The 24992-nt window shown below is 47.8% G+C and overlaps 1 protein-coding gene across 3 annotated transcripts in view; it reads right to left on the bottom strand.

The window, feature by feature from the left end:
* Positions 1-24992, bottom strand: part of SETBP1 (SET binding protein 1) — a 363104-nt gene that overhangs the window by 167770 nt on the left and 170342 nt on the right. For all 3 annotated transcript variants that reach the window (XM_074355256.1, XM_074355257.1, XM_010961443.3), the window contains exon 3: positions 10652-10705. In XM_074355256.1, coding sequence (XP_074211357.1) covers positions 10652-10705 — 54 coding nt within the window. The remainder of the gene's footprint in view (positions 1-10651; positions 10706-24992) is intronic.

Raw genomic sequence — 24992 nt, 5'->3', positions numbered from 1 at the left:
TGTGCTAGTTAGTGGACACAGAAGGATGAGAGAGATTTATGTTGAGTTCCCAAATAAGCATCAAGTTTTTACTATTTATAGTAAGAAAGATTGCAACATCACATACAGTTTTTCTATCTCATGAGTCATTGGCTTGGGACACCTGTTGGAAACATGGTTCGGTCAGAGGCTCTGATGCACATTTTTTTGGAAGGTGGGAAAGGCAGAAGGAAGATCCTGTGCGGAGATGAAGAAGAGGGGAGGGGACGGTCATTATCAGGGAAATATCAGAAGGTTGGGGTGGAGGCTGTTTGCAGACTTAACACAGCCTCCAAACACAAGCCAACAGATGGCTGGAAGAGGCTTCTTGAGGTTTGCAGTCTCTTCCACTACAAGGGTCCCCCCTCCTGCAGGGGTCTCCTGACGCCTTTCAATTGACCCCTCTTGTTGGGTACGAGATGGTCAGAAATGAGTTGGGTTGATGGGCAAGAGAACAAGAAGACAAGAGGGTTGAAATGTGAACCAGACACTAAGGTTGGAAAGAACTTAAAAAGTGAGCTTGCTTATTTGTCAGAGAAGTGGGTCCTCCTTGTGAGGCAGGTTTGGGACTATCCTGCTCAAGGAATCATGAAGAAAACCCCTCCTTTCAAGTCTTAAAATTGGTCTTCATCTTCTGCATGTGAGTCATTCCTAGCCCAACAACGTATAGAGCAAAAAGTTATCCATCACGTTAAAATTTAGACAGGGAATCTGTAACTCAGCCCACTAATTAGCACAGATTTTGAGCTCTCACCAACCATCAATGACCCCATGCCTCAAGTGAGCAGAATTACAGGAATATTTTTAAGAAGCTCAGATTGAAGCCACTTTACCAAAAGGACTGAAGAGAAAAACAAGAATGGAAGAATAGAAACGTGAACACGCTGGAAGTCACCACAGTGTCAAGAAACGTTTTGAGTCTCAAGGGATCATAGAAGTCATCAAATTCTATACCCTTGTTGCTAAGTTTCTTGGCTTCTTTTTGTTTGTCTTTCAGCTGACAAAACTTTTGTTTGTCTTTCAGCTGCCAAAACTACAAGAGAAGATAAAGACATTCAAAGTTAATCATCAATGATTGGCCTCACTTTGTTTATACTTCTGTTCTGAGAAGCTCAGTTCAAATCAGATTTTGAGTCTAAATCATACTTAAATATGCTAGCAGGGGTAACTTACATTGATTCCCTTGAGAAAGTGGAAAAATCTTTCTGCCTATAAGGAAGCCACCCTTCTCCCAACACCCATCTGCCAACCACCCATTTTCCTGCGTGTGAACTTACGCGCACTAGGTCTAAGTTGAGCACACCTGCATGTGGCCCTCAGGTGGTTTGAACATCTTGGGAGAAACAAAACATTCACTAAAGTCTAAAGAGATTTAGTATCTCGGAGAACTTAGTAAGACTTCAGAATATTCCACTGAAATGCAAGACACTCAGGAAACACCGGAAGACTTCTCTCTTCAGGACTAGATGCCATTACTGGTTTTTGTTTCTTTTTTTTAAAGCTACTATAAACATTGTCAAGGCAGGCAGTGCAAAATGATATACCTGTTATAATGAAGAAGCTGAGCTCATGTAAGAAAAGTGGTGTCAGTTTGGCTTTTAGGGCAAGTATGTATATCCATGTGAGCAAATATTTTTGTTTAAAATGTTCTATTATTGCCACAAATGTCCATGTTTGGCAAAAAAAAAAAATAATAATAATAATTAAGTGGGTTGCCTTAGGAATTGTGGGAAAAGATCCATGTTTTATCTAGCCAGAGAAATACCTTCAGAGGTGGAGGCTTTTTTTTTTTTTTGAGGGGGAACATTATTCACAACACAAATATTGTGAGCGTATATTATTCACATGAGGTCACAGAAGAAGGCCAAGAAAAACAAGAGTCCAGATCCTACCCTTTTGAGAAAACTAAGAAATTGTATAATTCGAACAGAGCATCTCAAATAATTTTTGGGAAATGACCACTTTTTTCCCCCCAACCTATATTTATATATAATTACTTGGGTAAAATACCATAAAGATAAACTAGTGGCAACATGATCACATGCTCGGCTATCATGGAAACATCAAGTTGCTATAAAATGTGATCTAGCAATCCCAGTCCTGGGCACATATCCAGAGGGAACCTTAATTCAGAAAGACACCTGTATCAGGAGGGAACTCTAATTCAAAAAGATACATTCACCCCAATGTTCATAGCAGCACTATTTACAACAGCCAAGACATGGAAACAACCTAAATGTCCATTGACTGATGATTGGATAAAGATGTGGTATATTTATACAATGGAATACTACTCAGCCATAAAAATGACAACATAATGCCATTTGCAGCAACATGGATGGCCCTGGAGAATGTCACTCTAAGTGAAGTAAGCCAGAAAGAGAAAGAAAAATACCATATGATATTACTCATATGTAGAGTCTAAAAAAAAAAAAAAAGACAAATGAACTTATATATAAAACAGAAACAGACTCACAGAGATAGAAAACAAACTTATCGTTACCAGGTGGCAAGGGGGTGGGAAGGGATGAACTGGGAGTTCTATATTTGCAGATACTGACTGGTATACATAAAACAGAAAAACAAGTTTATACTGTATAGCACAGGGAACTATATTCGATATCTTGTAGTAGCTTATGGTGAAAAAGAATATGAAAATGAATATATGCATGTTCATGTATGATTGAAGCCTTGTGCTGTGCACCAGAAATTGACACAACATTGTAAACTGACTATATCTCAATAAAAAAAAAAAAAAACTAAAAAATAAAAATTAAAAAAAAATTTTTAAAGAGTTTCTAAACACTCTCTGTTTTTAGATGCATCTCATGGTGGGCCAGTAACACACTCTCAACAGGCCGGCACTGGCCTGTAGCTCACGCTTTGGACTGAACTGAATCAGAGAGCAAAGATGGTTGGCAAATGGTAGAAGGCAAGCCTGAAGAAAGGCCTTGAGAAAAAGGCAAGTGTTTACTAAGCAAGGAGGGCTTGTGGGATCAACCTCGCTCTTGAAGTCAGGGATGCGATGCACCAGCCAACCACGCACATCCTCCCTTGGGGTGGTGTTGGAAAGCTGGGTCTTTTATGGTATCTCTTAGAGTCCAGAAAGAACGTCCAGGGAGCAGGCAGAGGAGACCACAGACCCAACATCATCACAGGCTAGTTTGAAATATTGGGCAAATCTCAACTGGAAAGAGCAGGGTGTGAGCACAGGTGTGGGCCTTACAGAGTCCCTGCTTGGCCACACACCCCCGCGGGGCCCCCGGGGCCCTCCGCAGTGAGAGGGAACGAGCTGTCTGACGAAAGGTCGCCGTGGGGTTCCTGACACCAAGCGCAGTGACGCACACGGCACGCCCCTGACACAGGGTGGACGCTGTTTGATTGTGGGGCCCTTTACTTCTTCTTCACACAGCCTTTAATCTAGAAAAGGAGGAGAACGATTTAGATCCCGGGGAGCTTCTGAAAACGCCTGGAGCTTCTGGCCCCCACCCGGCCTAAATCCGCGGGGCTCGGGTTGGGCTCCTGGAGTTGTGACAAGCGTCCTCAGTGATTCCTCCCTGGATTCAGGCTGAGAAGTGTACTCTTGGTGAGCTCTCTTGTCCTTTCAATTTTGAAATGGAATGAGGAGTAGGTAAGCACTGGTAGCCGGACTTCCTTACACGCTGTTTTGCTTTGGGATGGTTCTTCCCAAAATGGCAAAGGAGATAAGATGTGGCGAATCCAAAACAGGCCAACATGTCTTCCATCGCTGTGGGTCTTAGATGGGAGACTGCTCCCCCTACCTCTGCTTCAGCTTGCTCTCCTCCTCTGTAGAAGGGACAGCCACCAACACAACTCTCCAGCTGGGGCCTGGGGAAGGAAGGGGCTGAGAGCAACAGAAGTTCTTTGCCAAGACGGAAGGATTCCAAACACTCAGCAGAAATTCCGTCTCTTACTCTGAGAAATAGAAATTGCTTTTTCCTGGAACTGGCTGAGATCAAGAAAACACAGTATCGTGTACAAATGTGAGAGTGAGGCTGCTTGTCCTGGTCCTGTCAGGGGTCCGTCTGGATTTGAATGACCTTACCCACGGTGATAAGCCCTAACTCAAAGCTGTACACCCAAAGAGGCTAAGAACACACATGCTGGAGCCAGACAGCCGGGGTTCAAATCCCGATCCTGCCGCACGTGGGCTCTGCCACCTTAGCTTCTCTGTGATTACTTTTACAGCGAGGATAATGTCACTGCTGACTTCACAAAGGTGTTGTAAGGGTTAAATGATGTAAAGTTCAAAGGATGCTTTCTGGCATACAGCTCACTTTTAGTTAAGTCCTCGGCACATGTATCCTCAACCACAGGCCGTGTGGACATGCATTTACACCAACTCCTGCTGGGTCCAGGAGGGGCTGGGTGCTCTGGAAGACCCCCAGCTGCAGTTTCCACCTTCACAACTTGATGCTAAGCTTGTGCAGCAGGAGTGCCCTGGGAGGAGAGCCAGATAATGGGGATTCTGTTCTGAAGGACACGATCAACCGCAGGAAGATGCAGCACCCTGGACACTCAGGGATTTCATGTTGGAAAAAAAAGGAGCCGTCGGGAGCCTCTCTCTCTCCAGCCTGCTCGATGTAGTGGCGCGGGAGCGCCCCCTGAAGCATCACTGAGCCACAGGCTACCGTCCTGACGCCTTCCCGGCACCACCCTGCCTCTTCTTGGGGGAGGTGTGCACAGCTAGGATTTCTTTCTACGTAGAAACTGCACGGTCCTACCTTCCTGAAAAGTAGCTTCTCCTCACAAAACATCTGGGGTTCTTGCATTAAAAATGTCTGAGTTAGGACTCACTGAGCCCAGGATACTTTGCAGATGATTATATCCCCTGACAGCCTATGAGGAGAAAGGGCTGTGGAGCCTGAGGGACACAGGCTCAGGTTTGTTCAGGGATGACCCCTCCTTTGAACACTGGGCACTAGTCACACTTAACCCAGGAATGAACACTGTACCTTCCTAACTAGCATTTCCCTGGGTTAACGGTGCCCCTGTTTCTCCAATCGGCCAAGCAGCTTCCAGGTCCACTGATTCCGCCCCCATATTTTATCTGGCATCCATCCCCTCAGGAACATCCCCCTGACCCCAGCCCAGCTTCATCCTCTACTACTTCTCATATGGACCAATGCACCGGCTTAATCCTGGGTCTCCGCTCCAGTTCAGCACACCTACCCACCATGCTACCACCTTCCTGCACCATAGCTGTGACTCTTCCCTATCATCCAGCCATCAGTGGCGCCACTGTCCTCGGATGGGCGTCAAGATCAAAACTCTGGAGACAGATTCAAACAAATCAACTGAAAATGACACGTGATGATAATCAGAGAAATCTGAACATGGACGGGTATTAGAAAATGTGATGATTATTGTCATTTTTATAGGGGTGATAATGGCATTGTGATTGTATTTTTAAAAAGCTCTTATTTGTTAGAAAAACTTACTGAAGTATTTATGAGTGAAATAACATGATGACTGGGATTTTTAAAAAATACTCTCCCTAAATTTAAAATGAAAAAAAATATATATATATACATTTACGTATCTGGGAGTACAGATGACGTGAGATGGGCAAATGGTAACGATTACTGAAGCTGGCCCAGTGGTGTGCTGGGGACCAACCACATCATCTGGAAAGCTGACTGGCAAAGACTTTGCAAACAGGTTGTTAAACCACTGGCAACTGAACATTGTTCGCCGGGGGGTTATTCACAACACAGAAATCAGCAAATGCTCAGGTCAGGGCTTCTGTAGCAGCATACCATTGAAGTTGGGTAACAGACAATAAAAGCTGGATAATAAATGGAGATTTGTTGTATTATTATGCCTACATTTGTGTAAGTTAAAAAAAAAAACTTCAATAATAGTCCATTTTTTTTTTAAAAGTTCAACTATTTTTCCAGACTTTGGAGACCTTCTGCAATTTGGTTCTAACCTGATTTGTAGCTGTCATCTCCTCCGTATTCCCTCTGAATCAGAGCAGTTAAACCACTCCAAGTCTCCAGAACACACCCAAGCGTCCCCACTCTTGTTTTGGTCTCCTTCTAGGCTTCCCCTGCCCTGGAATAAGTTCACTGCCTCAACTCCTCTCACCTATGTTGGCTCCGGTATGAGGACACCTCTGCCTGGAAGACTTCCCTGCTTGCTCTATTCAGGTACAACTTCTCCTTCCTCTGAATTCTTAAATAATGTAACCCATACATCTCTAGTGAAAGAAAAAGCTGTGTGTGGCCGGCATCATGGTAGGTTGCTTTCATAATATTCTCTCATTTGGTCCTTACAACAATCTTTGGGATAAGCTGCGTATCTTTTTTTTTTTTTTTTTTTTTGCTTGATAAGGAAAATGAGGATAATGATATTAGGTAACTTCCCCAGGTTCACAAAGTTATTAGCAGTGGCAGAACGTTCCAGAATTGTCAAACACTAGGGAAGCGTCTGCACAGCAGGGAGCCCCATATAAAGGTGTCCGTGGGCTCCTTTCAATGAGATGGCAGCCCAGTGACCAGAAGCCCTGTTTCCTCTACACTCAAAAGCATTTTTGTGTGTGTTCTGGTGGATTCTTCATAGCCTTCACTGCAATGTATCCTGGGCCATAATAGCAACGGACATGCTAGAAATTCTTCTAAAGACCAGCTGTTACACCTGCCCCGCTCCAAACCCTGCCACGAGGCACACCTGAAGCAGAACTCCATTCTTCCTCAAAGAAGTTTCCTCTCTTCCGAGGACACTCCGACAATGAGCATCAGTGGGGCTTATATGAAGGAGGTGAGGACCAAGTCCTTTAGTGGGTCTTCTCCAGGCTGCTTTCCCACCTCTGCAGCTGGACGGGTGACACCTGCATCTGAGCCTGGGCCCCAGCCTCTGGTTATTTCTTCCCCACATCCCCTACCTGGGCCCTTGGAAGCACGTGCCTAAGTGCACGTGAACACACACGCGTGTGCACAACACACACGGACACTCCACTGCAAAGGCTGAGCAACCTTCACATGCCTGACGGAACTGAGAGACAAAGAACTAAGCGGCAAGAAGGCTTGGTTGCTATTTGTAGCCCAGATGAGGGCACAGGATCTAGCATTTGCCTTGGATTGCTCCTGGAGCGCTCAGCCTGCAAAAGGAATGGAATGCGTAGCAGGGGAGGGCGTGGTGAATGAATTATGGTGCTAGCAAGTGGACAGAAATAGCCAGCTGCTGGAAGATTTTCCAGAGACATGAAAAGCATGCAAACAAACAAAAAAGAAGGTAAGAAAAGGCACACACACTATGACATCATTTTTTCTAATCTCATAGATGTGTGTACGTCTACGTACAAAAACTATTGTTTAAGACTATAACCCCAAATGTCATTACGAGAGATTTTTTTCCTTACGTTTTTCTATATTTTCCAAATCGCTTCTTTTTAATTAGCCAGCTGCTAATTATATTTTAGAGTTAACATCCATCACCACACAGAATTACACATTTGTTTTTCTTGTGATGAGAACTTTTAGGGTCTGCTCTTTTAACATCTTTCAAATGGACCGTACGGTTTTAGTGACTCTAGTCGCCATGCTGTACTAATGTACACCCCCAGGACTTATTTTATAACTAGAAGTTTGTACCTTTTGACCACTTCACACATTCCAGTACTTCTACAGTGAACATTTATCGCTCATATATTGAGGGGAAAAAGAAAAGAATAAAAATAAAAATGAAGAATAAAGCAGATGCTTGTTGGGCTCATACTAAAGGGAATGAGATGCCTGCTTTTGCTCCTTTCGGGGGATGGGGAGAGATGATCTGCCAAAGGGAGCTGAGGGTCCTCATTTATCATTTTGAAAACAGAAAGGAGGGGACTGAAGTGTGTCCGTTCGTCCAAAAGGCAAGAACGTGGTGATGGAAAATGAAAGACGCATTTGGTGGCAGGAGGGAGGAGGGAGACCAAATGGAAAAGAAGAGTCCAGGTGATTTAGGCGTGAATTTCAGAAGCTTTTCCATCTGTGCCTTTAAAGGTTGCTGGGAAGAGTGGCCTCAAACTCTTGCCCAGGATGGGCCGAGGCTGAGCTTGCCCGCCAGGGAGGAACTCCTGCCACTAAGTAACGTGGGGACCGTAGCATCTCTGCATCGGTCATTTGGCTCCAACTTCAAAATAGTGTGTTTACTTCCAGGAATGAACATGGCGTCTTCACAAATGGATAATCACGGGGAGAAAGGCTGACAATCATTCCTTACACTCCTGGTCTCTGTCTGGATTCAGAAAGGAGGGTCAAGACAGAGACAGAGGAGTCCAGTCCAACGCATGCACCCCTCCCCACATATTCAAAGCTGAGGGTCATCAAAGATTAGGGAGGAAAGCCTAACAGGCTGGAGCAGGAACAGGCTTCAAGGAAACAAAAACAAAAACGAAACCTTTCACATGCACGTGTGTGACCCTACGGGCCTGGTTACGGTGACCCCAGGGAGGGTCCTCCACGAGTTCCCTCCTGAAAGTCAGCGGCAGTTCCTGGAAGGGAAACTCGCCCGTGAATGACAGCGGACGTCAGGATGCATGGGGCTCAGTTTCACCCGAGGCCCAAAGAAAGAAGGGAAAAGAACTCAGAAGCCAACACTTCGGTGCAGAGGGGCCGGGAGGGAGGTGGCAGCCGAAAGCGTGCGCGCAGCGATCTGTTTGGAAAAGCACCCGAAAGGATGGTGTTGACGCAAGACACATCCGGGGCTCTTCGATGCAGGAACGCCACTGAAGTGACTGATCTGGGCACGACACGCTGGCCGCAAGGTTCCCAGGGCGTCTGGCCTCAGGAACAGGCATCCTGAGCAGTGAAAAACAGGCATTTATATTCCGGCCTCAGGGGGATGACCCACATACGGAATGATGTGGGAAGGTCAGAGGGAACCCGGGCGGGAGGTATCTGGCACCAGCCCCGCGGGGCTGCCTGCGGCGGGGCGTGGACGCTGCCTTCTAGGGTCACGGTCTCACATGTCATAGACGGACCCCAAACATATCTAACTTAACAGTTCATTTTAAATCTAATATCTGGAAATGTGGCTCATCCAACAGAGAGAATGTGATCAACTCAGAAACAACCTCAAGACAACACACACAAACACACACACACACACACCCCTTCCATGAACTCAGTCTCCATTATGTACCCTTTTCAAGCCACAAAACAGCATCGCAATAAAGCCTTCTTCCTTTCATTTTTATACATCTCCAGATTAAAAAAAAAATCCTTAGCTGAGATGCCACTGTGAAAATGAGTGTAGATGTGGAGGTGGGCAGCATACGGGTAAATGTTAAGTTTGCTTTGTTTTGGGTTTACATTGCTGAGCTCACCTGGAAGTTTGTGTGACCACGTGAATAAACACTTTAACAAGTTGCTGGGTTTCAACAGTTGTCAAAAGGATTACTGGCTGTCTATTTCTAAAAGCCTTATTGCAGGAGGACCAACAAGCTGCGACCAAAACACCCCACACCGCACACAGGGCTTATCTCTGACCCTCACCCACGGGGCTCCTCACTCTGATCATGCTCCCCCTCCAGCCTCTCACGTCTCACCCTGTTCTGGTCCCTGGCTCTCTGCTTGGCCTGGGGCCTCTTCTCCCGAGAACTCTGGGTCTCAGGCTCCCCAGGCAGCAAACGGGGACTCGAAGGATGTGCCCCGCAGGAAGCAGTGTGGTGAGGCTACGGTGAGCTCTCGGATTTAGCACATGTTTAAAGAAGGAAACTTTCCCAAGTACATGGAATCCTTGTTAGGAGGAACCAGCCGCTCCGCCCCCTGGGAGTCCCTGCAGAGATGCAGAGGGTGGGGCCTTGGGCGGCTCTGAGTTGGGGGTGAGAGGAATTTTCCTCCTGAAAGGGGAGCAGAGGCAGGGGTGGAGCATCCAGGCTCCTGGTCTTTGCACACATGATCTGTCTACACCACACCGGGGTCCACAGGGAACTTAAGGACTGTGTGTCTGGTGTGCATTTGTGTATATGTGTGTGAGTGGTTATGCGTTTATGTGTAGACAGCAAGCCCCCCTCCAAAGGTAGGGAAGGTGATTTTTCCATCTTCACCACTGCCAGGGAGGTCCCCAGACAGCCACGGCCTGTGCCTCTGGTGGTCTGCTCGTGGTGACCCCCAAAAGCACTCTGGCCAGAGATAATAATGGCCCATTTCCTAGCCAAGATCAGCAGAACTCAACCAGCTGCCTCTGCAGGAGTCTGAGAGTAACCTGGCGGCCAGGCCTCGGCTGCAAGGCATCGGCTCGCAAAGATCCCATAAATGTGAGTACCCCGTCCCAACAGAGGGAAATGCAGGGGCGGACCCCAGCCCCACCCCACCCTCCACCTCCTTGGTCTAACCCTTTCCTGAGCCGAACCACCCACCAGCACATGTTCCAGAACCTTGGTCTATGTTTTTCCCACTATAAAATATTAAGAGAGCAGAAGGAATTGTTCTGTTCATGATGGGATGAGACAGAAACCAGAGAGGGAGAGGGCAAAGCTATCAAGTCATTGACAAGGTCGGTTCCTTGAGGCATAGAAGCTGGAATCCAAGGTGGGGGGCTGTACCCTGGTGCCAACTTCACCTGCTCACAATCAAGCTACGGCACATTCTCTCCCCAAAGTCAGAAAAGGGTCAGTGGAACTTACCTGTGGCTGAAATCCTTTGAGGTCGCTGGCTGCAAGGTCACTGGCTGTGAGGAGCTGGAAGAGAACAAAGAGTTGTCCTTAGTGACACTTCTCAAGTTTGCACACAGTGTCCCCAGGACGACTGGCCAGCAGCGGGCTCACCAGAGCCTAGGCCTGGAGCTAAAGGGCACAGGCAGTGTTTCTGGGCTAGAAGCCTCCAGTCCACGGCCCTCTGCCCTCGTGTCCAGCCTCCGACCATCTCAGGCTCGCCCCCCTGGCTGGCCTCTCCTACCTCCTTTCTATGTCCTACCAGTTCTTCAAAGAGTCTTAAATTAGGGACCATGAGCTATGCATGGACCCTAGCAGGTCGACAGACTCCCTGAAATTGTGCAAATCACGGGTGAGTCTACACACGTCCTTAGGGGAGATGATCCCTGAGTTTTCCCTGCTAGCAAGGTGTCCTGTGATACCACGAGTTAGACAGACAGTCCAAGGCCCGCCTCCTCTGGGCAGCCTGCATCGTCTTCTCCTTCCTCTTCTTTTCTTTTTAAAAATCAGACCAGTGAAAATGAGCCTTCCTGGATAAACTGAGGATTCAAAACTTGCACCTCCTGGGGAGGGATGGAAATGGTAGCGGTCTTGATTGTGTGGGTGGTTTCATGGGTGTACACATCCCTCAAAAGTCATCAAATTGCACATCTGAAATATGTGTAGTTTACTCTACAGGAACCAGACCACAATGAAGGCGTTAAAAAAAATACCTGAAAAATATTTTTAAAAATAAAAATACAGTTCTATCAAGAGATGTGAACAAAATTTCAATTTGAATCAGGTAACAAGAAAGGAAAATAAATAAATACATAAATAAAGGTGTTAAAAAATGCAAACAAAACCCCCGACCCTTCCCTCTCCCCAGCTACGTGTGACTCAGTTTCCCTTTATCATATGTTGCTTTGGTTTTATACTGAAGCCTTCACAGCTTCTGCCTCCAACCATCACGCACAGTGTTAGGAGATAAGGGTGAGGCCATGTATCTCCTTCATCTCTGTTTAGTCAATATTCAAGGGCAAAGGTAAGGTTTTAATATGTGTGCACCCTCTCCAGCAAGCACTCAGTGGAATCAAATGATGAATTAAGAAAATAACCCCATTCTTCATTATTGCTCAAAGATGCTGAGAAAGAGGGATGAAGAGACAAAGGGCAGATGTTTGTTTTGATTCTAGGCACGTGACCGCTTGCTTTGTTAGGTCTGAGGAGCACTTGTGAAAAACAGGAGAGACCTCACGTTCGCTGTGACAGTATTTTGTTTGGTTCAAGGAAAAGCGGAAGCCTGGCTGGGCCGCGGTGCCTCCAGCCTGCAGGAAAGCTCCGCTGGGCTTCTGAGCTTCTGCAAATGACTTTGTCCAAAGTGACGTGCAGAGTGGTGTCAACTCTGGGATGGAGCAGAAAGGCGGTAGAGAATGTAAAAGTTGTAACTCTCTCCCCACATCCAGTCCTGCAGGCGGGACTCCCCCAGCAGAGGGGGGCGCTACCCATCCCAGGAGAGAGGCCCCTGACTGCAATGACCACAGCCGAAGCCAGGAGGGCACTTGACCGGACACTGAGGGCCAGCATAATTATAAGACATCACTGCCTTCAGGGAACATACAATTTGGTCCAAGGATAAGACACGCGTGTGTCAGTGTGAGCAGAGTGTAAGTGTCAGACTGTGAACGTAAGGCAAGAAAGGTGAGGGTGTGGTTACTGAAATAAGACAGTGTTTGAACTGAGCCTTGGCAGTGGAAAGGCGGCAGGGCGGGGAGGTGCTTCAGTGGGCCATGGGAAGAATGAAGACATGGAAGAGGGCTCACCGATGCCCGCACACCTCCCTTGGCATCTGCTCACCAGCCATGGCGCACGTCACAGACAAGCGGAGGAGTCATAACGTATCAAGCATTGCCTGCGTGCCTGGCACAGTGGTTGCTGCTTAATATAATTCTAATTTTTTAATCTCCATGACTCATGAGACAGAAAGTATCTCTACTTTATGGATGGGAAAACTGAGACTTAGGGAGGTTAAATAACCTTTATAGGTCACACAAGTAGAACATATATTTGGGATTTAAATCCCAAACTGTATTATCCCAAAGCTCATCGTCTGTCTTCCAGAGTGTACTTCTGAACTGGAGGCACACTGGAGATAATCTGTTGAGGAAACATGACACAGGAAAACAGATGTGCGCCAGATGACCAGTCACATGAGCCACAGGGAGTGACATGAAATGGGTGTCCCCATGAATGACCCTGAACTGACCCTTCCTCTCAGACTTTTTTTTATTTATTTGGTAACCACTGGTCCACTCTTCAGGACTTATCAGTACAGCCTAGGTCTCTGACTCCAGCACAGGTTGGGATGGAGCTGGGGAGGAGGGAGGAGGGACAGAAAGACTGGAGAGAGGAATGGGCACGGGAGTGGCCCCTGCAAGGACAGGCCACCGACGTGTGTTAGCACACAGGAGTCAGATCTCAAATCTCCAGGCCCTGGTGGTCCAGCTGGGGTCAACTCGTCTACCGCCTTTTAATGAAGTTCACCAGGGAGTCGGCAGGAGCGAGACCAAAAACATCTAGTTCCTCCTAGATCTGAGATGAGACAACTTAAAATCCACCGCAAGGGTCTTCAGAGCATCTTAGCATATGCACTGTCCCCTCATGTCAGCGGTTTGGGGATCGATGAATGACCATACCCACTAATTTGAATGGAAATAGAGAAACAGCATTTTGGGTTATTGTTCCTCATGTCCCTACTTCAACAAAGGTAGGATCCATCCCAAACTCCCTGGAAACCTTATATCCACTTTCCCGTCTCTTAAGAGGGAGAAAGATGGGTGCAATTTAGTTCTTAATTATTTAATATCTCGTTTTGTGCCATTGTATACATTTCTTTTTTTTTTTTAACCTTTTTTTCACCTAACAAGACGACACCCAGCCAGAACATAGTTTACATCACACAGAACTTCCATGTTTTGCAAAACGTTGAGAAGAGTCTGGACATAAAATGAGCCGACAAACGCCTGTGCATCAAATGACTTAAAAGGAGAGGGGGCAATATTATCAACCTAGAGAAGTATTTGAATGAATTAATCGGCTCCAACAATGGGGACAAGCTCTCCTCTATCCTCTATAGGTTTTACAAGAGAACGTTGGCTTACATTTTAGGTTAAATTAAAGGAAGAGCAGCATGACAGTGAACGAGGCTGAACACAGCACCAGAGAGAGTGGGGCCTCCCCTTCCCATGGATGAAACACAGAATGTTCTACGGGGGTCCATCACGGTTCATATAGGTGAGCTTACCTCATGGGGGGCTGGGGGAAGCAGGGAGCTGGTATTAAGGATGGGTATCAAGGAACTTCGAAAATTTCTGAATTCCTTACCTTGGAGATTCTGAACTATCTCCCTCACAATCTAGTGTGCATTTGAGGTGCTATCTGACCTGGGAAACAGGCCAAGGCAAGCTCTGCGACCTCCTTTCTCAATGGTCCTGAGAGAACAGTGTCCTCTCCTCACCATCCAGCCACGACCCCCAGCGCCTGGCTCAGGTTCTAACCACGCTCTACCAAACACATCAGCCCACTGCTTGAACGCTCTCCTTGCCAAAGCCGATGGCTTCATAGACGGCTATACACTCCGCCCCCAGGAAAGGAGAAAGAACTGGCCGCCGGGCACTGAAGTGTGCGCTCAGCAGTGAGTTAGGAACACGGCAGGAAGTCCTCCCAGGCTTCAAAATCGCAGACCTAGATCGGGACCCCAGGAAAGACTTCCAGTCTTATGGGGCGTCAGGACTTGAAGGGGGCAGTCAAAGCACCCTGGGTGGATGGGGAAACCGCCGTGTCCACAGGGGGCTTAGGGGCCACCTCTAATGGGGAACTCGAGCTAGGGGAGGCGGTGTAGACAGAAGAGCCCCACTGTGTCCGTCTCTCCCTCCTGTCACCCAGAGCAGCTCTGTTCTCCCCTCTTTCACATACACAGTTTCATTTGGAAACAAACGTTCTGCCACTAACACAAATTTGAAAACTCTTGGCTAAGTCCTTGTTTCACAGAAGTCGTCGACAAGTGACCTCTTCAGGATGACACTGCCAGTTAACAACAGGCCTGGATGGGTTCCCGTACCCCAAGGCCCTCTGCAAAAACGTCCCCTGGTGGCTGTCCCTAACACCCAGGCACAGCCAACTGCTGGCCTCTCTCCTGCAGGTGGGGAAGATGTGCTGGGAACTCAGGAGAGGCTGAGGCGTGGCGGAAAAGAGATGCGAATGTCCTTCCACATAGCCGCTGCCCTAAAAGGCGCGGAAACAGACCCTCCCCACACTGCCCCCTCCACCAGAGCCCATCTTCCTCCTGTCCCATCGGAAACCAGTTTGCTGCTCACAGCATCCTAGCTGTGCAGGGAGGGGTCCGAGACGGGGAGGCAGAGAGGTTGGGAAATGAAATCCAGCGTGGCTCTGGGGACTTCAATCAGGCCGAAGTTAATGAAAAGGATCCTGCCTTTTCCCAGGACAGCTAAATGTCTGCATGGCTCCCAGCAAGAGGGCTGGGCGGGTGCTGGGGAGAAGGGCAGACAGAATTACATTTAAAAGGCAAAGGAAGGAGAAGATTCTTTAATCTCGCTGGTGGAGCTGGGCAGTGATCCTGGGGCCCTGTCTCAGACCATTCTCAGTCCCGACACGTCCTGCTGCTGCCCGGAACAGTCCAAGTTCAGAATATGAGGACGAGGACCCTGCTTTCCAGTTTTGAGGAGCTGTAGTTTCTCTCTTGGCATCAGCAAAAATTTTTTTTCCCTGGTCTCTCTGAGCCTGAGAGGCGGGTTGGGAAGCAGGGTCCTCCCTCTGCCTCCGCCACCACCCAAAGTCACTCTCAGTACAGCTGCAGCCAGCATCACCTTGGGACCTCCATGGGCCCTGGCCTGCCCTCAAACAGCTTCCTTTTTACCTGCTAAATTCTACAGCTCCCAGACCTTCCCTCAAAGGAGGGGGGCAGGCTGCTCCACTTCTTCCCCTGAGCTCTCCAGCCCCGGATACACCACTTCCCCTCTGCTGGCCCCTTATCAGAAGGACATAGCACATCTGGGTAGGGCGGGCCCTCGTATGTCCCCACCCACCCCTCAGGCTGACCCAGGACACAGACACCTGGGAAGGGAGTCGCTGACACAGAATCGGTGGAGGACATGGGTCACCCTAGCATCTGGCCTTGCAGACATGCAGCTGGACACACGGCTAGGGGTCCTCTAGGTCCTGCTCTTCTCAAATATTCCCTCCTTTGTGGGTCAGGGAAGTAGACGACGACATGTGAGCTGGATGGATAGAAGGACGGATGCAATGGCAGGTAGGTAAAGACAGATCTATAGATAGACACAGATGAAGACATAAAGACAGATATATTTATAGACATCTATCTATAGACATACAGAGACACAGATAAAGATAAAGACATAGATAAAGACAAAGATAGAGACATAGACAGAGGAGCAGAGCAAAGATGGCTTTGGGGAGAATAAATAACCCTCTTTCAAATTTCCCTTAAAGACACCACCCTTTGATTAAACACGCCTTCCACCTCAGCTGCCCTCTTTTCAGTCTGCTCTCCCTTTCCTGTTTTTTGGAAGTGGATCTTTTTCTCCCTCTTTATTTTGTGAAGTGTCACCGGCTGCTAACTTTGGCTTCAGGATGGCACTGCATCCCACCCCAACCCCTCAGCCCACACAACAGTTTGGGACAGCCTGGGTGGAAGGCAGCGTGCGTCCCAGCCAGCCAAGACAAACATCCCATTATATGCATGATGGAGGTTGTTAGAAACCAACTAACTCTACTGTCTACCTTCGCCAAAAGGAAACTGAGGCCTGGAAACAGGAAGTGACTTACCCAATGACAAAGCAGAAACAACAGAGCCAACCATATGTATGCAACCCAGAGGAAGTTTCAGATGCCCTAACGCTGGGAGATCCTGAAAGGGGAGGGGAGGGGGCAAGGTAAGTCTGGGGTTAAGACAGAGAAAAGGAAATTAAGCTGAGGGAGGTTTCCATCAAGCAACAGGCTCTGGCATCGCCAACCATAAGTGAGCCGGCAGCAGAGTTCCAGGACCGCAGAGGAAACGTGGAAGCTGAAACAAGGGAGGTAAAATGAAACCAGCAGGTGGCCATTCCTCCCAGGGATGTTAATGGAACATCATCGTACAAAAGGTAGACTCGGAGGGAGGAAACTCAGGTCCTGGCCCCGCGTCCGCCTCCACTCCCCATGGGATCTGTTTGGGGATCAATTAACCTATTTAGGTCTTATCATATCACCCTCTGTCCCACACTTCCAGTACCCTCGTGGGTCTCTCTCACCTGGGGATAAAAAAAGAGATGGAACAGACTCAGTATCTAGCCTCCTCTCTCTTTTTTCTCAGGATCTCTCCCCCGCAAAACACGTCTAAGATGTTGTCCACACTCTGGAAGAATTCCTGATGGAAAGGACAGACAGGTGGGCAATGAGAGAGCCGTGTGCTGTGTCTCCATTACCGGGGTACAAATAGGAAATTGGCAGATGGTCACTCAGGCTGCAACAGGGCTTCACCACCCCAGCGAGGCAGCAGTCACACCCACAGCCAGGCTGGAAGTCCACAAGCTTTCCATGCAGAAGGCACGTTCTACCTGCCAGGGCCGTTAGGGTGGGTGACACACAGCCCAGGCAGCTGGCTTCGCCCCACCCCAGCCTAAGAAGCAAGGTACATACTTGAAGTGGCCATCCAGCTGGGCTAAGTGTCCTTTTGCTAAATCCCTTCAGCCTCCTGGAATTTCAAAGATTAAACCTGAAACCACTGACAGCTCCAGTCTTGGCTGGAGAACCTGTTCCAAAGGGTGGCAAGGATGACTAACAATAACTGAACAGAATCCCAAGCAAGCCTGGTCTTGATTGCTTATATTTCTCTTTCATTATTTTTTAAACGATGGGGTTCTCCAATATTTACAGGTGAGATCTATAACAAATTCCCCTACATATGCACCCAAAAGAGCTTTTACAGTTTTTTTTTTTTTTTTTAAAAGATTCCATTTGTGACCTTGCGCATGTAACCCACGCTCTTATAGTGGGGTGTATATTTGGTTGTTCAAGTCACAGCTATTTCCACTTCTAGGTGGAAATGAATTTAATCCTTCTTACAGATCAGAGCTGTAAGTACCGGGACGTAATGGAAGAAGAGGCCTCTGAATGTCCTACCCCAGAACAAACCGAGATGAGAAGCCTTGTACTTTATTTGAACCTGGTGAACTTACAGAAGCTCACACTGCCCTATTTAAATTTCCCAGTAGAATTCTTTTGAAATGCCTTGTTCTGTGGACCAAGAACACTGGATATCATGGATGGAGGGCATCTCGTGTGGTTCAAGTGGGAAGTTTACAAAGGTAGACCCAGTATACACTGGTGGCGTGAATGTTCACATCACCGCTTATTTATGCATTTTGATAAAAAGTAGCTTAAGAGGGTAAAGTCGTTTCTGAGGTTACAGCATTAGGAGGTGGTAGAGAGCCCCCGGGATCCTCGTTTGGCCAACTCATGTTCCTTTTCACTGCATCATAATACTCCATGACCCCCTCCTCTACTTTTGGAACGTGCATTGTTAGAGGTTCTATCAGGTTCTGTATGGTGCCTCAGACATCTCAGAATGAACCATGCATTGGAAACTTACAGAACAGTGGTTTTTAAACGGGGCCCTCAGGAGCCCCTGGCTTCCATAGAAAGGTCTTGGAAAGTGGGTGAGAGGGGCTGAGGTGGAGAGTTCCAGGCCCCAATCCCACTTTAGCCAAAATGAGACAACTTTTATTGGCATTTTCTATTAGACTTCCATTTAAGATCTACTTGATTTAAAATCTAATGAAAAAAGAAAATTTGAAAACTCGTATCTTGAGAGAAGTCCCGACATAGGTGAGCACGCCATTCCGAGCACTAACAAAACACCTGCGGGAAGAGAATCAACCAGCCCACCTCTTTAACGATGCCGAGGGAGTCGCCTCTTACTAGGAGCAGAATGGATGCATAACTGGACCTCATTTTAAGAATATAACCTTTAACACCTGCCACGAGTTCTTCCCAAGGAAAGTGCTGTCTCTTCCTTTCTTTACACTTTCTGCAAGCAGTGGTGTCTACTCTTTTCATCTGAAGTTCAGCAAACTACACACTGAAGAAAGCATAACTAACTGACAAAGAAAGGAAGAAGCTATAGAAAGATGTGCTGTGTGGGGGAGGGTGTAGCTCAAGCAGTAGAGTGCATGCTTAGCATGCAGGAGGTCCTGGGTTCAATCCCCAGTACCGCCTCCAAATAGAAATAAATAAACTCAGTTACCTCCCCCTCATTTAAAAAAAAAAAAGAGAGAAAAAGAAAGATGTGTTGCATCTCAGGAGCACAATCTGGGCTGTAGGCGCTTTCCTTTACACACAGCGAAGAAGTCACCTTGCATTCAGGCCTCTGACAGTCCGGAGAGGGCCAGTAATGGAGGCTCCCCCCACTGAACACACGCCAAGCAAAGCTGGAAACTGGGGAGAATCTCCCTCATCTCCACCTTCCCATCATGTACTGAATTTCTGCTCAGAACTGATGAGATGAGCTGCTGGCTTGGCTCTAAGACTGTTATTAAAGCTTCTGAATGCACCCTCTTCAGTGAATCCAAGGAAATTGATTTCCACCCCACCCTCCCCACCGCCCAGGCTCACTCGGCAGCAGAGAGCGGAAAAGTCAGAAGGTGCCTGTTTCAGAGAGCATACGAGCGCAGGAGTCCAAAGCCCTGCTCCTCACTCAGCTCAGTGCAGCCAGCTTGGCTGAGACTCTGGGTCCTCCAAGCCAAATCTAGCGCGATTAATCACGATTACAGGTGAGCGTCTAAAAGGGTGCAGTCAAGCCAGACCCAGTGACAGCCGACTCTGACAGCCGTAGGTGGCCACAGCTTTTGTGAGCCTCAGGTAAAGCGGACGGATCTCCTCTTTTGAAAGCCTCCCCTGAACTCTTGGCAATTATAATATGAAAAATAATTGAATTTTCAGGACCTCCTTTTGCCCATTATTCCAAGCCAGGAGATGCTTTAACTCTGTCCTCCCTCTTAACCTCCGCGTTATCAATGCAGGATAGCACATTTCCACCACTTCTTCACAGCTGAGCAAACTGAGGCGCAAACTGGTTAACTAGTCTGCCCGGGGCTTATGGGGGCAAAACGTAGCAGAGCTGGACTCTGAACACAGCTCCGAATCCTGACAAGTCCCGTCCTCTGTCTAAGGCATCCACGATCCCCTCAGGAATCCCTAAATGGAGCGAAGCTTTCTCCATCCCCACTCTGCCAGGGAGGCATCCCTGCCCAGGGACACCGCCGCCGCTGCCAGCCACGCCCCCGACGACCCACGATGCCTGGAGGAGCCAGGCTGCCCGTCCGCCCCACACAGCCTCCCAGGGAGCCATCCAAGGTAGCAGCCTACTGCCTTGATCTTCTCTTCATATTTCTCTGAACTGAAGTGGATTTTTTTCAAAGGAGCTTTGCTCCTGAGCCCTGGATGACCGAGAACTCATTCGAGTCTGCCCTGCACACTGGGCACGGCCGTGCCAGCATCGTCACTCACGATCTGCTCCTCTCTGATCAAGTGCACCCCTCTTCCTCTCTCCCTTTTTTCCTTCCTCCCTTCCTCCTTTCCTTTTTTCTTTCCAGCTAATAAGGGGGTGCCAAGTTCTAGGCACCAGCACAGATGCTGGGAATCCCCATCAAGTACTAAATGCTTTCCAGGCATCGGCTTATATCATTAAATCCTCCCGAGAACTTCCTAAGACAGTCTTATGACTACACCCATTTTATAAACGAGAAAGCAGAAGCTTAGCTGCATTAAATACCTTATTCAAAGTCACAAGATAGGAATTGACAGATCAAGAGAACACACCCAATTCCATCTGAAATCAAAGTCTATGTTCATTCTTTCCTCCATACATGGGGCACTGCCAATAATCTAAATGCTGCCAATAATCTAAATGCTGTCCTGGGTAACCTCATTCCACCCGGAAAAGATCTCTGCCTTTTAGAGACACACACACACACAATGATGGTGTTAAAAGAAAGGGCAACCAATGATGGAAATGGGGATGGTAGCTGCATCTCAAGGAAGAGTCATGTCACTGTGACCATATAAGTGGGCACTTTTAATGACACAGAAAAGTAGGAAATCCCAAGTGAGCCATCTCTGTTACAACAGGCATGAAATGTGCTATTATGTCATCTTCAAATCAGCACAGCACGAGAACTAGAAAGAGCATGAGTTGTAAGGAGAGTTTTGCACTTGACAGACTCAAGGAACTGGACAGCAGGAGGCAGGCTCTTTAGAGAAGACAGACAACCATCTTCATCAAAGATAAAGGACTGAAACCCCGAGTTCTTCCTCTCATTTTCAAGAAACAACTTTCACAAAACTAAAATTTGAAAGACCATCTTTGTTCACCAAGTAGTTCTGCTTAGACTTCTCATTAGAAAGATTACCAAGTATTTTTAAAGAAATAAGATCAGTTTATTTCCTTATTTATTTTAATTAACCAAATGGAACCTGCTTATTTACATGCTTTGTTGCTGGTTGAAGTGATAATCTCTTTAAGTTGCTGTTTGAAAACTGTTTGCACAACTGACGTGCAATTTCTTTCACAAGTGGTCCTGCTCATGCGCTGTAAGGCTGTACAGTGTCACAGCCACGTGCTGAGCACGTCGCTGGCCCTGCCATTCCCTAGGACGGGAGCTCTTTGAGGAACAAGGCATCTGGCTGTTTCTGGAAAGAAGCTTCACCATGAAGATACTCTGCGGGGTCCACCACTGCTGCTAATGATGCCCCTCACTACATTAAACTCGCAGAACAGCCCTGGAAAGCAGGACTCGATTCCCAGCATGATGACTCTGAAGGAGGCGTGGTTCTCTGAAACAGAGATGCCCTGGTGCTTTGTCAAAAACCCCTCTGACGTTTTACACAAGACTTCTGGAAACAGCTGGTTCACCAGGAGCTCTTTGCTGGGCTGTGTATCTACCTGTTTCACAGAGTCCTGTCTCGACTACAGTTTGTTAAAAATGGTCTTTTATGATTTCACGCTCAAGACCAAGATCATCTCACAGAGGCATCTGGAAAATGGAGGTTTTCATCAGAATCCGTCATTTGTGGATTCTATTTTCCTGGGCATCTTCTCCGAATAACATCCTTTAATTGGTTCTCCCTGAAACCACATGTGTGCCTGACTCCTAGTCCACCCAGTTTTGGACAGACTTGCCCAGAATTTCCGGCTGGCTCAGTGAAAGGGTTCCTCTCTATACGTTACCCACCGAGACTGAGCAAAATGAATGTGACACACAGACACCGGATCAGCAGGACGGGAAGTTGCTGCGAACTTAGTCTGAGACCCCCTTTAGCAATCACATGCCCAGGCCGTTTATTTATAGCACCAAGGGCCCACCACGGGGACTGGCAATGTTCACTTCTGCAGCTACATGTGATAATTCATTTGGCAACTTTGGGCAAGTCACAGCCCTGCCTGGCCCTTAGGACCCCCACCTCCGACATGGGGAACTCTATAAGACCATCGCATGATCTTTGGGTGATGCATCTGGAAAAGGCTACAGGTGGCCCTGCCACTCACGCAGTGAGGGTGAGATCTCATAGCAAAAATGGTGGCCTCGTAGGATGGGAAGGAGAGGCAGGGCGCTTGGCAGAACTGAGGAGTCAGGGAGGCCTAAGTGTAGGTCTGGAAGAATCCATGCTCTCCGTCTCTCACTGGTCTTTCGAGAGTAAGTGGCCTTTCTCTCCACATCCCTTCCTACGTAAACCTGGTTTTAGGAACGTCTCCACTATCAACCCATTTCAATGACAATCAATGACACCGTAATCACAGCGCAGCTATTCCCAGGATAGCTATTGGCTGTGCTTCACTTCTGACCCCCAGGCAAGAAAACTTGGGAGTCCCCTGGCCTCTAGGTGAAAAGAAATTCCAGATCTAAGGAACTGTAGCTAAGAATAGAAGTGAGCCTGGCCCATCCGTTTGGAGCGCAGAGGACTCACTGATGCCTTGGTGAGTCCTAGGGAGCAAGCCTCACTCTGGGACGGAGGACAAGCAGGAGGTAGGCAAGGCAGATCCAGCTGCATCCAGCCACTGCCCTTTGCCAGGTCTAAACGAAAGGCATGTGAGGATCAACAGCAGTGGCCCCATCTCTCCATTCACCCTAATGTTTTCCGTGACCTCATGGGATATTAACAAGCATCCTAATTCAAAGATGCACAAACTTACTTCTACATAATATTGAAAATAATTTGGCAGTAGGGCTGCTTTTAATTACTGACCCTCCAGGATCGACTGTGTGCAGTACAGCAGGCGTTCTTTACAGCCATGCCCGCGGGAGCGCTGCCCTGTTCTAAGGTGTAAAATGTTTTTATCATAACAAGAACAGTGACGTACGAGATTGACAAAATACCTCTACTCTCTAGACGTAAAAACATTTCAAACAATGATCTCACTTAATCAGCCCAACAGAAATGAAAACTGTGAAGGGACAGAAGCTGTCCTGCGTGTCTGACAGATGGAGGAAATGAGGCAAAAAGAAACCGGCCAGGGACTTGCCCAGGGAGCTTGCCGGCTGTACGGGTCTTGGTGTAGAAGGGATCCTAGTGGGTGATCATCCAGACCCACCTCCCGCCCGTGCAGGAGCCCCCCTTCTCCCACTCCTCTGACAGGTGGATACACAGCGTGAGCACTTCTGAGGAAGAGCTCGCTGTTTCAGTGCTGAAAAAGTTCTGCCTTTATTCAGCTGAAATACGCCTCATGAAAATTCACCCCCCTAGTTCTGAGGAACAGGAACTAACTGCTTTTTTTTTTTTCACTGTCAAGATCTTCCTGCTAAATAGGTAAAGTCAATCCCATTTTACAGATTAGGAAACTGTAATCAACACATGGCAGGCCCACAGTTAAGTCAGAGCCAGACACCAAGCCCAGAGGATCTGAGGCTCATCCTCTCCCACGCATCCTGCGGTCCTGTCCCCACACCACAGCGCGCTCATCCTCCTGCCGCTGGCCGTCCCTGGTGCATTTGATGACCAGGTGTCGTATCCACGCATCCCCCAAGGGCTTTCATCTCTTCTTCCCTGGATGCGTCATCACCGCCGAGCTTTACAAGTGCCTCCCTCAAAATGCGGCTCTCAGATCTGAGCACGCGTGCCAGTGGGAGGAGAAACTGGTACTTAGTGTGTGTTTTGTCCTGGCCAATTTTTAATAGCTGCCTCTCTGGCAGGGAAAGAAGCCTCAATGTAAGGCATCTGCCAATTTCCAGAGTGTAAATGCTCCCATCACTTCAGGCTACCAACTTGAACGTGCTGACTGCAGAGCTGGGAACACAAGTGCCCTGCTGACTCTCGCCACCGTGAGCTGGCCCCAGCACACCACCGTGCCCCTGAGACTATCTGCTTAAGGCCACTGACAGCTGGGCTGGAAGTCAGGCCAGGTGACTTGCATGGAATGGGACGTTCCAGTAAACTCAGAAATGAATCCTCCTCTGTGCAAAGCTGGGTGTGAAGTAAGCCAAGCTTTTGAAGGGATTAAATGTGAAGGATGCTGGTATTCTTGCAATAAATTCATTCAATAAATATTTATTTTTCCAGTGGCTGGGGTATGAGAGTAAAAGCAAAACAAAACAAAAAACAAATAAAAAACAAAGTTCCTGATTTCAATGAGAGATAATCAAGTAAAACAATAACAATAAAAATATAACAATGCTATAACCTGTGAATCGTAATAAAAGATAAGAAAAAAAAAAAAAAAAGCAGAAGAGTAAGGCATGTCCTGCTTTAGATAAGCCAGGCAGGGAAGGCCTGTCTAATGAGAGAAGATCTGAGCAGAGACCCAAATAAAGGGTGAGAGGGAGCCGTGTGGTATTTGGGAGAACAATGTGCAAAGTCAATGACATGGACACGTGCTCGACGTGTTGGTGAAACAAGGAGACTGGTGTCACTGGGGCCGAGCGAGCAAGGGGATGGTGGCCGGAGACGGGAGCCGAGTCAGGTCATGTCACACACAGCCATCAGGTGTTAGTCCCCAAGGTCTGGGTCACAGCGCATCACTCTTAAGGACGTGGGCCATCACTGGAGGAGATCAGGCACCGGGCATGATCTGAGTTACACTGTAAAAGGCTCCCCCTGTGTAGAGGTGGCCCCACAGTGTTTACTGATGGAGTGAGAGGGAGAGACAGGCGCGAAGGACAATGCCAAGGGTTTCTGCCTAAGAAGCTGAAAGGATGGAGTTACCATCCCTGAAAAGCTGGGGAGATCAGGGTGGGTGGCGGTGTCAGCATGTCCATAACCCATG

This window comes from Camelus bactrianus, chromosome 30 (assembly GCF_048773025.1).
Source record: "Camelus bactrianus isolate YW-2024 breed Bactrian camel chromosome 30, ASM4877302v1, whole genome shotgun sequence".
In the NCBI taxonomy this organism is placed as follows: Eukaryota; Metazoa; Chordata; class Mammalia; order Artiodactyla; family Camelidae; genus Camelus; species Camelus bactrianus.
The sequence above is the reverse complement of the archived record's forward strand: the minus strand, read 5'-3'. Positions and strand labels throughout refer to the sequence as shown.